The sequence below is a fragment of the Schistocerca nitens genome, chromosome 3 (assembly GCF_023898315.1).
Source record: "Schistocerca nitens isolate TAMUIC-IGC-003100 chromosome 3, iqSchNite1.1, whole genome shotgun sequence".
NCBI lineage: Eukaryota > Metazoa > Arthropoda > Insecta > Orthoptera > Acrididae > Schistocerca > Schistocerca nitens.
In genome coordinates this window covers 363,100,481-363,114,265 of record NC_064616.1, presented here as the reverse complement: position 1 = coordinate 363,114,265, position 13,785 = coordinate 363,100,481, and the positions used below count along the sequence as shown (strand labels likewise).

The window sequence follows — 13,785 nt, the reverse complement described above, 5'->3', positions numbered from 1 at the left end:
ATTACACTTCAGAACAGTTCCTCTCCATTATACAGGCCTTTGATGTACTCTTGCCATCTGCCTGCTCTTTCTTCTGCATTGAATAGTGGTTTTCCACCTGCACCTAGTAAGTTTAAACCTTTGTATTTTATTTCTCTGGAGTTCTGTTTAACCTTCTTATAGGCTGTATAATTCTTTACTACAATTATATCTTTCTCAGTGCCTTGAGATGTTTCTCTCATCCATTCTGACTTTGCTTGTTTGCATTTTTTGTTAATTTTATTCTTAGGTAACCTGATACTAATGACTTTCTACTTCAATATTAAGACTGTTATTTATTCTTCTTCTGTCTGTAAGATCAAGTATTTCTTGAGTTATTCATGGTCATGGCTTCTCTATCTTTACTTTTGCTACATGTTAAATGTCCTCTCCTTCCTTAATTGCTTCCTATCTTTGTTAAGTTCCACTTCTCTTCTACTGAATTACTCTTGACACTTTTACCTAGGCCATTTGTCACTGCCTCACAGGATTTCCACTTTGTCTGATTCTGTCCTCAATTTTCAGTATTCCATTTCATCAGAAAGTCCTTTCTTATCCTCTTAAATCTCAACCTGCTATTCATCACTGCTAGGTTATGGTCTGAGTATGCATTTTGTGACAGTTCTGCCTTCTTTCTTTGTACTGTGATGTGATACTGCCTGAAAAATAAGGTGCAGAAGTACAACACTGACTACTTTAAATAATGTAGCCAACAGGTGCACAGTTGCATTCCACAGTAGTTTACTTTCACTGATCAAAAACCCCCAATAATCCACAGTTATATATGGCCAGTGCAGTATAGTTTTAACTTTCCATAAGACTCATTAATAGTTTCCAGGCAAACCTCCACATACTGCTACAATGAAATTAGAATTATATTAATACCTTCAGCTGCTGATAAATAAATAAATAAATATATATATATATATATATATATATATATATATATATATATATATATATATATATATATATATATAAACGAGGACAGGTGAAAATGTGTGCTCCAACCAGAACTCGAACCCAGGATCTCCTGCTTACATGGCAGACGTTCTATCCATCTGAGCCACCGAGGACACAGAGGATAGTGCGACTGCAGGGACTATCTTGCGCACACCTCCTGCGAGACCCACATTCTCACCTCGTATGTCCACATACTACATTTGTAGTGTCCCACCCCAACATACTCATTAGTCGTGGAAGACATTCTTACCAAGTCCTGTAAGAGTTCGAGGCATATGTGTGCATCCGCACAGAAGAAGAAAGTCATAGCCAGTATTGCCAGAACTATATACTTATATGGATATGGTGTCTGTTCTTTCAGACATGTCTGAAAGAACAGAAACCATATCCATATAAGTATATACTGCTACAATAGTTTACTATTGAACATCTACGAGCAGTAAAAACCTAACTACAAAGTTCACAGTTCTTGAAGAATAGAAAGGTACATGTGGAGCAGACACTGTCATTGTTTTAACACACAGCCTAATTGTGTAACACTTATTTCACAATTAAGTTGAAGCATGTTGTTGTTCTAACCAACACAGGTTTCTTGTCTGAAGCTCGGTCACGGACTGACTGTCTCGGGACCAAAAATTGGGCCCTTACATATCCTCACAATAATAGGTATGTAAACTGCACATTGTTCGAAGTTAAATTTACAGAAATTACAATTGAAACTTAACCCATTAAATTAACTGAATACATCAAAAAATTGGTTCTTTTAAAGAGTTTCTTCTACTAGAAGGTTTAAGCCGAATTATTTGTTTAAATGATGAAATTAACATATATAGGTATGCAAACAATACTTTTGACAAAACTGTTAATTACTTTGGAATTTATTAAGGACGGGCTTTGCTAACATGTTTTCGAATCAAGTCAAATAAATGCTTAAAGAATGTTATTAGTTGTTCATCCAAATGTTTATATTTAATACAGAATTTATATTTGTTTATACATCAACAATAGAATTTAATTTATGAAACAGTCACTGATTTCACCCTATAACAAAAGATACTAACTAGGCATAGTCAAAATAAATTGGAAAATCAATTACATACATAAAACTAAGCACAAAATTAGATCTAGTGTTATATTCTTCAACACTGAGATCAAACCTTTCTCTTTTATGAAAATGCAGATTATGCCCACATATGTTAATGGTAATTAGTTAAGAACAAAATGAATTTTAAGGTGTGTGTGTGTGTGTGTGTGTGTGTGTGTGTGTGTGTGTGAATCTTTAAGGGATCAAACTGCTGAGGTCATTGGTCCCTTGACTTACACACTACCTAAACTAACTTACGCTAAGAACGACACACACATACATGTCCAAGGGAGAACTCGAACCTCCGATAGGAGGGCGAATTTTAAGGAAGCAGATGGCAAAACAAGAGGGGAAGTAAAATTATCCCAGCTTGCTTCATAACAATTTGAGTACATTTTGCATTTGAGTATTTGATTTCTAATTCTTGTCTAACCATGATGAGGTCTAATTGATATCTCCACAGCTTCCTCTACTGTGATTCTGGAAGACGGACTTTTCTATGAGTTGGGACCAGTGGAAAAACTCTAATAGACTCTCTCTACTCCCAGTCTTTTCTTCAAGGCTATATTCCCCAAGAACTCTATCTTCCACTCCCATTCCTATAATAGTGGTCCCCACTCCCATTCCTATAATAGTGGTCCAATCACCTAGGACTATCAAATTTTCATCCCCCCCTCACAAATTTTATCAGTTCCTCTGTTGCCACATATATTATGTGTGTTTCTTCATGATCAGTTTGTGATGTGAGCGTGTAAACTTCCACAAGTGTGGTTGGTGTTGGATTACTTTCAATCCTCAGAAGAATCATTAGGTCACTGATGCTCTTGCTATCATCTTACAAGGGAACCTCCCCATCGCACCCCCCTCAGATTTAGTTATAAGTTGGCACAGTGGATAGGCCTTGAAAAACTGAACACAGATCTGTCGAGAAAACAGGAAGAAGTTGTGTGGAACTATGAAAAAAATAAGCAAAATATACAAACTGAGTATCCATGTGTAAAATAGGCAACAACCAGGAAAACATGAGACGAGGAGCTCTGTGGTCCCGTGGTCAGCGTGAGCAGCTACGGGACGAGAGGTCCTTGGTTCAAATCTCCCCTCGAGTGAAAATTTTAATTTCTTTATTTTCGCACAGTTATGATCTGTCCGTTCGTTCATTGACGTCTCTGTTCACTGTAGTAAGTTTAGTGTCTGTGTTTTGCGACCGCACCGCAAAACGGTGCGATTAGTAGACGAAAGGACGTGCCTCTCCAATGGGAACCGAAAACATTTGATCGCAGGATCATAGGTCAACCGATTCCTCAACAGGAAAACACGTCTGATATATTCTATACGACACTGGTGACAGATAATAATTGTCTGAAAATAAAAAATTAAATTCTTCACTCAAGGGAAGACTTGAATCCAGGACCTCTCGTTCCACAGCTGCTCACGCTAACCACGGGACCACGGCGTTCCTCAACTCATATTTTACTTTATGTTGCCTATCTTGCACATGGACTACTCAGTTTGTATATTTTGCTTATTTTTTTCATAGTTCCACACAACTTCTTCCTGTTTTCTCGATAGATCAATGTTCAGTTTTTCAAGGCCTATCCACTGTGCCAACTTACAACTAAATCTGAGGGGGGTGCGATGGGGAGGTTCCCTTGTTAGACTCATCTCACGAGAAATCTTTGTCTTCTTTCCATTTCACTTCACTAATCTCTACTAAATCTAAGTTACACTACTGGCCATTAAAATTGCTACACCACGAAGATGAGGTGCTACAGACACGAAATTTAACCGACAGGAAGATGCAAATGATTAGCTTTTCAGAGCATTCACACAAGGTTGGCGCCTGTGGCGACACCTACAACGTGCTGACATGAGGAAAATTTCCAACCAATTTCTCATACAAAAACAACAGTTGACCGGCGTTGCCTGGTGAAACGTTGTTGTGATGCCTCGTGTAAGGAGGAGAAATGCATACCATCACGTTTCCGACTTCGATAAAGGTCGGATTGTAGCCTATTGCGATTGCGGTCTACCGTATCGCTACACTGCTGCTCGCGTTCGTCGAGATCCAATGACTGTTAGCAGAATATGGAACCGGTGGGTTCATGAGGGTAATACGGAACGCCGTGCTGGATCCGAACGGCCTCGTAGCACTTGCAGTCGAGATGACAGGCATCTTATCCTCATGCCTGTAACGGATCGTGCAGCCACATCTCGATCCCTGAGTCAACAGATGGGGACGTTTGCAAGACAACAACCATCTGCACGAAAAGTTCGACGACGTTTGCAGCAGCATGGACTATCAGCTCGGAGACCATGGCTGCGGTTACCCTTGACGTTGCATCACAGACAGGAGCGCCTGCGATTGTGTACTCAACGACGAACCTGGGTGCACGAATGGCAAAACGTCCTTTTTTCGGATGAATCCAGGTTCTGTTTACAGCATCATGATGGTCGCATCCGTGTTCGGCGACATCGCGGTGAACGCGTGTACTCGTCATCGCCATACCGGTGTATCACCCGGCGTGATGGTGTGGGGTGCCATTGGTTACACGTCTAGGTCACCTCTTGTTCGCATTGAAGGCTGTTTGAACAGTGGACGTTACATTTCAGATGTGTTACGACCCGTGGCTCTACCCTTCATTCGATCCCTGCGAAAGCCTACATTTCAGCAGGATAATGCACGACCACATATTGCAGGTCCTGTACATGCCTTTATGGATACAGAAAATGTTCGACTGCTGCCCTGGCCAGCACATTCTCCAGATCTCTCACCAATTGAAAACGTCTGGTCAATGGTGGCCGAGCAACTGGCTGGTCACAATACGCCAGTCACTACTCTTGAAGAACTGTGGTATCGTGTTGAAGCTGCATGGGCAGCTGTACCTGTACACGCCATCCAAGCTGTGTTAGACTCAATGCCCAGTCGTATCAAGGCCGTTATTACGGTCAGAGGTGGTTGTTCTAGGTACTGATTTCTCAGGATCTATGCACCCAAATTGCGTGAAAATGTGATCAAATGTCAGTTCTAGTATAATATATTTGTCCAATGAATACCCGTTTATCATCTGCATTTCTTCTTGGTGTAGCAATTTTAATGGCCAGTAGTGTAGTTAAACCTGCTCTTTATCTCTTCAGGTGAGGATCCAAGTGGGAGGGGGAGGACGGTCATTACTCCACATCCCAAGAAGGAATTAATAGAAGTGTTTGTATTTTTACATATATAATTTCCAGATTTCGTCGCTAAAAAATTGGAAAATAAAGCAGCGTGAAAACTACGAGTTCCAAGATGGCAAGAAAATCTAGAACTTACAAGCACTGTTTAATTCAGTGCTTGTGAGGACCTTCTCAAGTGGATGGGTTTGCTGCCTGACCAGTAACATTTCAACCAGGTTAGGCGCACAGGTGACCTACCAAATGTCAGCAACAAATGGCTCATGAGTTCACAAGAAGAAGAGGCAAATTACAGGTATCTGAGTAAGGGAAGAGAGAAAGGGTAATAATCTCCGCTAAGGAAAACCACAAGCGAAAAAAAAGCAGAAAACAGAAAAATATAGGTAGAAATGATTCAAAGAAACAGAATTTCCACATTAATATGTTTGTATAGTCATAGTCTGCAGCCCAGAGTTCACAATTGTATTGCTTAGTGAAACACTTGTAATTGTGAGTGCGCAATTTTATACTGTGTGCATGATGCCATTATCAAAGGTTTTTTTGAGGGTGCTGGGAAGACACAGGCAGTAACAAACTGTGATCCCCCCTAGAACCAAACCTTGGATCTGCACCTTTATCTCTTTATAGATTCTCCAATTTCTCTATGAAATTCAGACGCCTAACATTCGACACCCTGATTCATAGAACAGTTTCCTTTATTCTTCACCCTCCTGATAACCCTCTTCTGACCAGTCTTCATCTGGAGATCCAAAACGGACTTATTTATCTCTGGCTTTTTATGCAGAGGAACTGGTCATCATGCGACTATGATAGAGGGCTATATGTCCTGTGGAGAAACGTTGTGGTGACTCTAATACAGTGGTTCCATTGCCTTCTGCATCCTCAAGTAATTTAGCATTGCTTATTATTCCATCTTTACAGCTAGTTTCCCATGTATAAAGCAAGAGAGTACCCTGAACCTCTATCTGCTTCTTCACCCTCTATTGACAAGGCAACTAGTAGAATGAGGGTCACTCCTTACATCAGAATTCTTCGGCTGGCATAGCTGATGACTTTTTATTCAAAATTTAAGGTGTGGCTTGGCTCAAACCCTGAATCCATGACCTCTGATTTAGAGGTACTTGAAGACACTACCCTAGACCATAGTACCCAGAGGATCATACACCAATCCTAATCTATCAGTAGTTGGTTTAGTAACAACTTGTGAGATTTAACTGTAAAAAAGAACAGCAGTGCAGTGACAAATTAGGCTACAAAGTGAAAGAACTATGATTAGTTCAAAAAATGGTTCAAATGGCTCTGAGCACTATGGGACTCAACTGCTGTGGTCATAAGTCCCCTAGAACTTAGAACTACTTAAACCTAACTAACCTAAGGACATCACACACATCCATGCCCGAGGTAGGATTCGAACCTGCGACCGTAGCAGTCGCACGGTTCCGGACTGCGCGCCTAGAACCGCGAGACCACCGCGGCCGGCGAACTATGATTAGTCACTCATACAAATACTGACTGGCTATAGGACAATGTGTAAAAGTACAGTGGTCAGTTTCTCACCGATTTTGTTTTCAATACTGTGTCACTAGTAACAATATGGGTGCAAAATCCAAAGTTCAAATTTTAATGGGAATGCATGAGAGATAATGAAAGGTTGATTTAGTGACTTGATGACATCTGATGGATTTTGTACTGCAATAAGAAATAGAAAAACAATCCCCAGTGTCAAGTGGGGTTGAATCCATGAACATGGAGTGCGGAAGACCTTCACACTATCCACAAATCCGTCGACTGCAGTGATGATGATAATCATATAATAATAATCATGCAATTAGTAATAAAGCTTCCGGAAAAATAGGGCTAGTTATATAAACTAAACTTGTTTTGAGTCTTAAATGAAGAGAAACGTTTATGAAAACATGGTATTTTTGACGTTTTATTGGAAACGCTCTTCTAGCAAATAGGGCCGAACTTGGCTGGTGTTTTCTTGGCTGCAATAGGAACATGAGGATATTTATAATGTACGCACCGTGACTGGGGAACTCACCTCTGACGGAAGCGACCCCGCCCAGAAGAGCTGCAGCAACGACCAGCATCCATCGCAGCCGGGCTAACGTGCTGCTGCTCATGGTGGTCTAAAACAAACACGCAGACCATTACATGATTGCAGTCCAAATAAGCGCCGAACTGCAAATATATGCAAAACAAAGCAGCAGCTGCACTAGCCGCTCCAGGTGAATTGATTGTATTATATAGTAAAGATGTGTCGGGTGCGTCCCCTACTGAATATTAGCTGAATGTGAGAGTGAAGGCTGCTCATTTTAATAAATCGTTGAGATGTCGTTGATTAAAACCACTAAAATAAAGACGCAGTTTGTTAAAATATAGGTTGACTTTCAAATATATTAGTATTGCGTCTGATGAGGGAATGCGCTGCCTTAGATTTTAAAATTTAGTGCAGAGTGGAATTTCCCAATTGTCCGCAGCCTTGACACTCATTTTCCATGCCTAAACTTTCCTTCAAAGTGGTAACATTGGCTAAGGATCTATTGCATGTTGGCTTTTCTTTCGGGATCTTCGATCGACGTTCGTTTAACGATATTTTCCACGTTTCGCCAACGCTAGCGGTTAGCATTGTCAAAGGTTCACCCTCAACGTTGACTGAAGGTCCCGGCACAAAACCCAACAAGCAATATGTCAACAAGTGACCACGAAAGTCTCAACAGTTCGGTAACACAATGGTTTGCCACTAGATTACTAGGTGATTATCGACAGAGCAGTGTATTTCGATTGCTACGCGCTCGCAATCTTCTGATATTAAATCGCTGTTAAATGGTCAGGAATTCAGAATATCTGCTCGTCATGTCTTTTGCCCGTGGTGGTGTTACATCGCTGCATTTTGTCGCAGGATCGTCGTGGGTCTGGCAGATTGTCCTTTAGCAGGTTCCCATTGAAATTTTTTCAGCACTTTGATATGGGCTATATTGATCTGCTACACCCCCACCGGTGCGCCTTAGGTGTCGTTCGATTTCTTCTGTCAAGTCCATTGGCTAAGGATCCCAAAACTGGAGCAGAACCGCACCGAAAATGTTGCAGTAGAATCTTGTACTCTGTTTCACTAATAAATACACTGCGCTTTTCCAGGATTATTCCATGCCAGTACCAGTATGCATCTGTTGCCACTTACGTCAGGTATTCGCTCCATTTCACATCACTTCGTACTGAAAGGCTCCAAAAGTTCGCGGTTAGAGTGCTGCATCTGATACTATATTGTTCTTTCCCTGTCTATCTGCAGTTGATGAATAAACATGACAGCCGGCCGTTTGACCGAGCGGTTCTAGGCGCTTCAGTCTGGAACCGCGCGACCGCTACGGTCGCAGGTCGAATCCTGCCTCGGGCTTGGATGTGTGTGATGTCCTTAGGTTAGTTAGGTTTAAGTAGTTCTAAGTTCTAAGGGACTGATGACCTCAGATGTTAAGTCCCATAGTGCTCAGAGCCATTTGAACCATTTTTGAATAAACATAACAGCGCCGTTTTGAATGATCTGAAGTGGGATGTGGCAATCGTCTCCTTTTTTCCCAGCTTAAAACTCGCTTAATGGTCACAAGGGGAAAATCAAAAAATTTCGGGAGAGTTCAGAGAGTTATCAGTACCGCTATCTTTCTTAACCACATCACCTGCTAATGGAATACAGAAGCAGATGTATATGTAGATGAAGGCGATGCAGACTGAGAGTGCAGTCGGGTGTAATATTCCGCGGACTTCATACACTGAACAGCCAAAACATTACGAACGCTGTCCAACACGACGTTGGATGCCTCCTGGTAACCGTGCGGGCATGTGACGCGGTAACAAAAGTAGTATGTAAGCGGAGCAGCCACGGACTGGGGACCACCCTAGCGAAAATATGGGCTGCAAATGGGGAAATACATTGAGACAAGTGGCTTTGAAAAGGGCAGATTATTATTACTCTCTCTCTCTCTCTCTCTGAACGACTATCTAGAAAGGGACACTACCACTAGGCGGTAAATCATCAAGTCCACAACTCTTCACAGAACGTGGGGTTTGGAAGCTTGCCTGTTCTGTAAAGTAGGGTAGATCGTGATATGTGGCATCTCTGTCTAAAGAGCACAATGCTAGTGCACACTCACGTGTTTTGGAGCACGCCATTCGTCGTACATTGTTGGACATGGAGCTCCTCAGCAGAATATTCATACATGTTCACATGTTGATCCAACGGCATCGTCAGTTACGACTGCAGCGAGCGCGGGACCATCGGGATTCGACCTTCGATCAATGGAAATGTTTCGGCTCTTCGGGTGAATCACATTTTTTGTTACACTAGGCCGATGATCGTCTCCACAAACGCCGTCATTGAGGTGAATGGCGACTTGAAACGTGCAGCGCACCACGGGCGCAGACTGATAGAGCAGTATTATGCTATGGGAGACATTCTCCTGCGCTTGCATGGGATCTGTGGTAGTAACCGAAGATACGCTGACAGCTGCGAACCACCTGCGTTCCTTAATACATAATGCCTTCTCCGACGGCGATGTCACCTTTCAGCAGTATAATTGTCCGTGGCTCGGAGCCACAACCGTGCTGCAGTGGTCTGAGGAGCATTGTTGTGAACTCACGTCAATGTCTCGGCGACAAAATTCGCCTGATGTAAATCCTACGGAACCCATCTGGGTCGCTATAGGGCGCCATCGCCGCGTACGCAAATCAGCGGCCCGTTATTTACGCGAAGTACATGACCTGTGCGTAGACATCTAATGCCACATACATCCACAAACCATCAACAAACTGTCGGATCACTGATACGCAGAATCAGCGATGTATTTCATCCCACAGATGGACAAAGGAGCTATTAAGCAGGTGGTCATAATGTTTTGGCTCATCTGTGCATAGCATCTAATCAATACCCTTTTTCAACCTGCTACTCGGAAAGACGTCCAGCAGCCTCGGTGACTAATGTTAATGTACCGGTAATTCATTGTTTCTTACTCAAACACCCTATCACCCACAATAAAACAACAACGTGTCTTTTTAAATATAACATCATTCATAACGTAAACTTGAAGCTGTCATCAAAATATTATTTGTAGGAAGTTAACCTGTAAAACAAAAAGGGAAATTGCACACAGACTCCCTACGTAACTGTCATCGAAGATAGTTAAAGTGAGCCATTAAATAAACTAACAGTGCTTCTTCCGTAATTCCTATTACGATTTGGGGCACATCGACGACTCTTTCCTTGTTTTTCAAAATTGTGAGTGGATGTTGGAATAGTGATTCTAACAGTTTCTCGTCGAACTTTCGCCGAATTCTGTTGCAGGCAGGTTCATTACTATTAACAATAATCCGAACATAGTTTTTACACCAGCACACACAGTCTGTAAACTACTGTAACGTGCTTAGTTTATAAAATTGTAGGTGCCGAAACACATCTTTTCCGCCAAACCACCCCCCGTCCCATCCCCTGCCCCCGCCATCCCCCTCAGCCATAAAACTCAAAAGTTTCGATTTTTGAAAACTTGTTATAAAACTTAGTGACAAATCTTTTTTCACAAAATAGTGCTCTAAAATTCAGGCGTTTAAAACATAATTTCTTATTATGAAAACAATAAAACGATAGTATTTCATATAAATGACAGGTCCTACCATCTGTTTTCGTAATAGTACCACTTTGCTCCCTAGTTCTGCTCGATACTTATCCGCACAAGTCAGTAGTTTACGTTACTATCAAGTCATGTTTTCAACTTCTGCTAACAGTAACGTTTAAACAGTTGTATTATAGCTAGCTAGCTACCCATTGTCACGTTCACTGGTGCCGGCGCAGTGCCAAATTATAGCTACGTTGCGATTTAATGCAAGAGTACTATTTTAAAATCTCCGGTGCCGACTTGTTCCTGTGAGTTAAAAAAATTCCTAGGAGCTGCTGGAGCACAAACATAGGTCTCTTCACCATTGTACCAGGTATTACGATTTCTTCCCGTTCCATTAGCGAATGGAGTGCAGCAGGAAAAGCTGCTTAAATGCTTGTGAGCGTACTAAAATAGTTCTAATCCAGTCTTCGCGGTCGCTTTGGGAGCATCAGGTTGTGGACTCTGGTATATTCCTATATTCCTTCCTTAAGACTGGTTCTTGAAACTTTGTAAGTAGGCTTTCACGGGATAGCTGACGTCTGTTTCGTCTGCCTGTAGAGTTTTTTCACAATTTCCCTGATACTCTCCCTTGAGTCGAATAAACCTATCACCATTCGTGCTATCCTTCTTTGTATACGGGCACTATCACATGGTGGTTCAGTTTGGTATGGGTCTCACACATTTGAGGTTCTCACGAGTGTTTTGCACGCAATCTCCTTAGCAGTCCTTCACAGACTAATTACTTTTTCCCAGCGTTCTACTAATGAAATGATGTTTCTCACTTGTTTTACCTACGACTCAGCCTACTTGACCATTCTGTTTCATATCGTCACAGCTTGTTATACATAGCAGGGATATAGCCAGTTTTTTTTTTTTTTTTTTTTTGTGAAACGGGCGGGGGGAGCGATTTGTTAAAAATGGCTCATGTTTTTCATTTTATTCTGAAAATACTTTTATTTGTTGTATATACCCAACAGTAATATACATGGAGAAGCGAAATTCGCGCACTCGGGCTTCGCAGCGCGACTCCTCACATGCCAGCGACAAAAAAATGTCTCTCACAAAATTCCGACTGGCGAGTACATCCGGCAGAAAAAGGTCGTTAAAAAGTGGCAATCTGGAAACACTGTAACAACACGTGCCGTAGCTACCTCTGACAGGACGTACTAGTCGTCTGTACAGTTGGTGCAGTGGATAGAGTTTTGGGTTAGCATGCAGGAGGTCGACAGTTCGATCCTGAGTTCAAGCATATGCTTTTTATTTGGTAAATGTAGTCCAGGTGGTATGGTATCTGGCACCTTAATCGTCAACAGCGATTGCAGCAGGTCATCTGGATAACATTTGCACTTACATACGACAATCGTAGAAATGGAAGAGTGGCCAGCTTTGAAAGAAGCCCTTTCCACATCGTGGACTCGAATTTATTCGCACCACTTCATCTACTCGATGCGAAACCTGTTTTCTTTGTACCCTCCTCTAATGGTCACGTACATTAGTACCAACTATTATTCTTGCCTCGTTCAAGTCCATTACATTTCGTTAGGGCCTTACGTTACCAGTAGGACTAGCAACGTCCTTTGCGAATAATATCAAAATGGTTCAAATGGTTCTGAGCACTATGGGACTTAACATCTTAGGTCATCAGTCCCCTAGAACTTAGAACTAATTAAACCTAACTAACCTAAGGACATCACACGCATCCATGCCCGAGGCAGGATTCGAACCTGCGGCCGTAGACCGAATAATATCCAAACTCGGTTACTATTTGTATGTGTTATCACCATAGTCCCATTAATTGTTTCAACAGTCTATTTCTTATTTGTCTAACCACGTATTTGTTGCATTCAGCGTTACAAAATGTTGTAAATTTAGGATACATGTGACATAAGAAACGGTGTATATATTACAGTATGAAATTTCAGAATGAAATCAGTAAACAAAAAAATGCACCCCATCCCTGGACTGAACCCTCGACCTCCTGCATGCTAACCCAAAACTCTATCCACTGCAACAACTGTACAGCACAAGTAATAAGTGCTGTCAGAGGCAGCTACGGTACGTGTTGTTACAGTGCTGCCAGATTGCCACTCTTTAACGTCCTGTTTCTGCCGGATGTACTCGCCAGACGAAATTTTGTGAGAGACATTTTTTATCGCTGGCATGTGAGGAGTCGCGCTGCGAACCCGGAGTGCGCGAATTTCGCTTCTCCCTATATATATTGCCTCTTTGCTAACAAAACACAGCTCAGTCTTCTAATACAAGGTTCACTATCGCAGAGCAGAAGAATCTTAACGTTGGGTTGAATAACTTATAAAGTTAAACGGGTTCATACCTCCTTTGACAATAGTCATTTTTCTCCTGCTATAATCTTATGTACAATTTATGGTTTATCTGAAGCAAGTCAGATTTCTCCAGCACATCAAAGCATCCGAAGTTCCTCAATTCAGTCTCAAGTTTTATTAAATTATCTCTCATATCATAAAAAAAATCTTCAATTTCCTTAAGTGATCAAGAACTTTTTAAAATTATTATTTCAATAATCAGCTTGAAACCGTAACAATCAAATTTATTAGTGAAACAAAACAGAATACACAGATACTATGAACTTCAGAAATGGGATCTTAACATTGATTCACGCATTAATTTCAGCTAAACTTCTAATGTATCTCTTTCTCGTCGTATGATTGAAAATCAAAACATAGGGACGATCAAGAAGTTTCTGTCTGGAGGCCGTACAGTCCAGAATCGGTATGCCACTCAGGCAAAAATCGCCTTGGGCATTGAGGCAATCATCCCATCATCATACCAGGTTGAAGATATTGATAAAACATCGTGTACTGCTGCATGAAGGAGTCCGTAACTGCCTGCTGCAAACTCTCATCCAACAGGAGTCGTCGACGCTCC

The 13,785-nt window shown here is 41.6% G+C and overlaps 1 protein-coding gene across 1 annotated transcript in view; it reads right to left on the bottom strand.

Moving 5' to 3' along the window:
* Positions 1–13,785, bottom strand: part of LOC126249599 (uncharacterized) — a 129,445-nt gene that overhangs the window by 50,321 nt on the left and 65,339 nt on the right. Inside the window, exon 2 of the mRNA XM_049951260.1 lies at positions 7,281–7,368. Within this exon, the coding sequence (XP_049807217.1) occupies positions 7,281–7,362 (82 nt within the window). The 5' untranslated portion in view covers positions 7,363–7,368. The remainder of the gene's footprint in view (positions 1–7,280; positions 7,369–13,785) is intronic.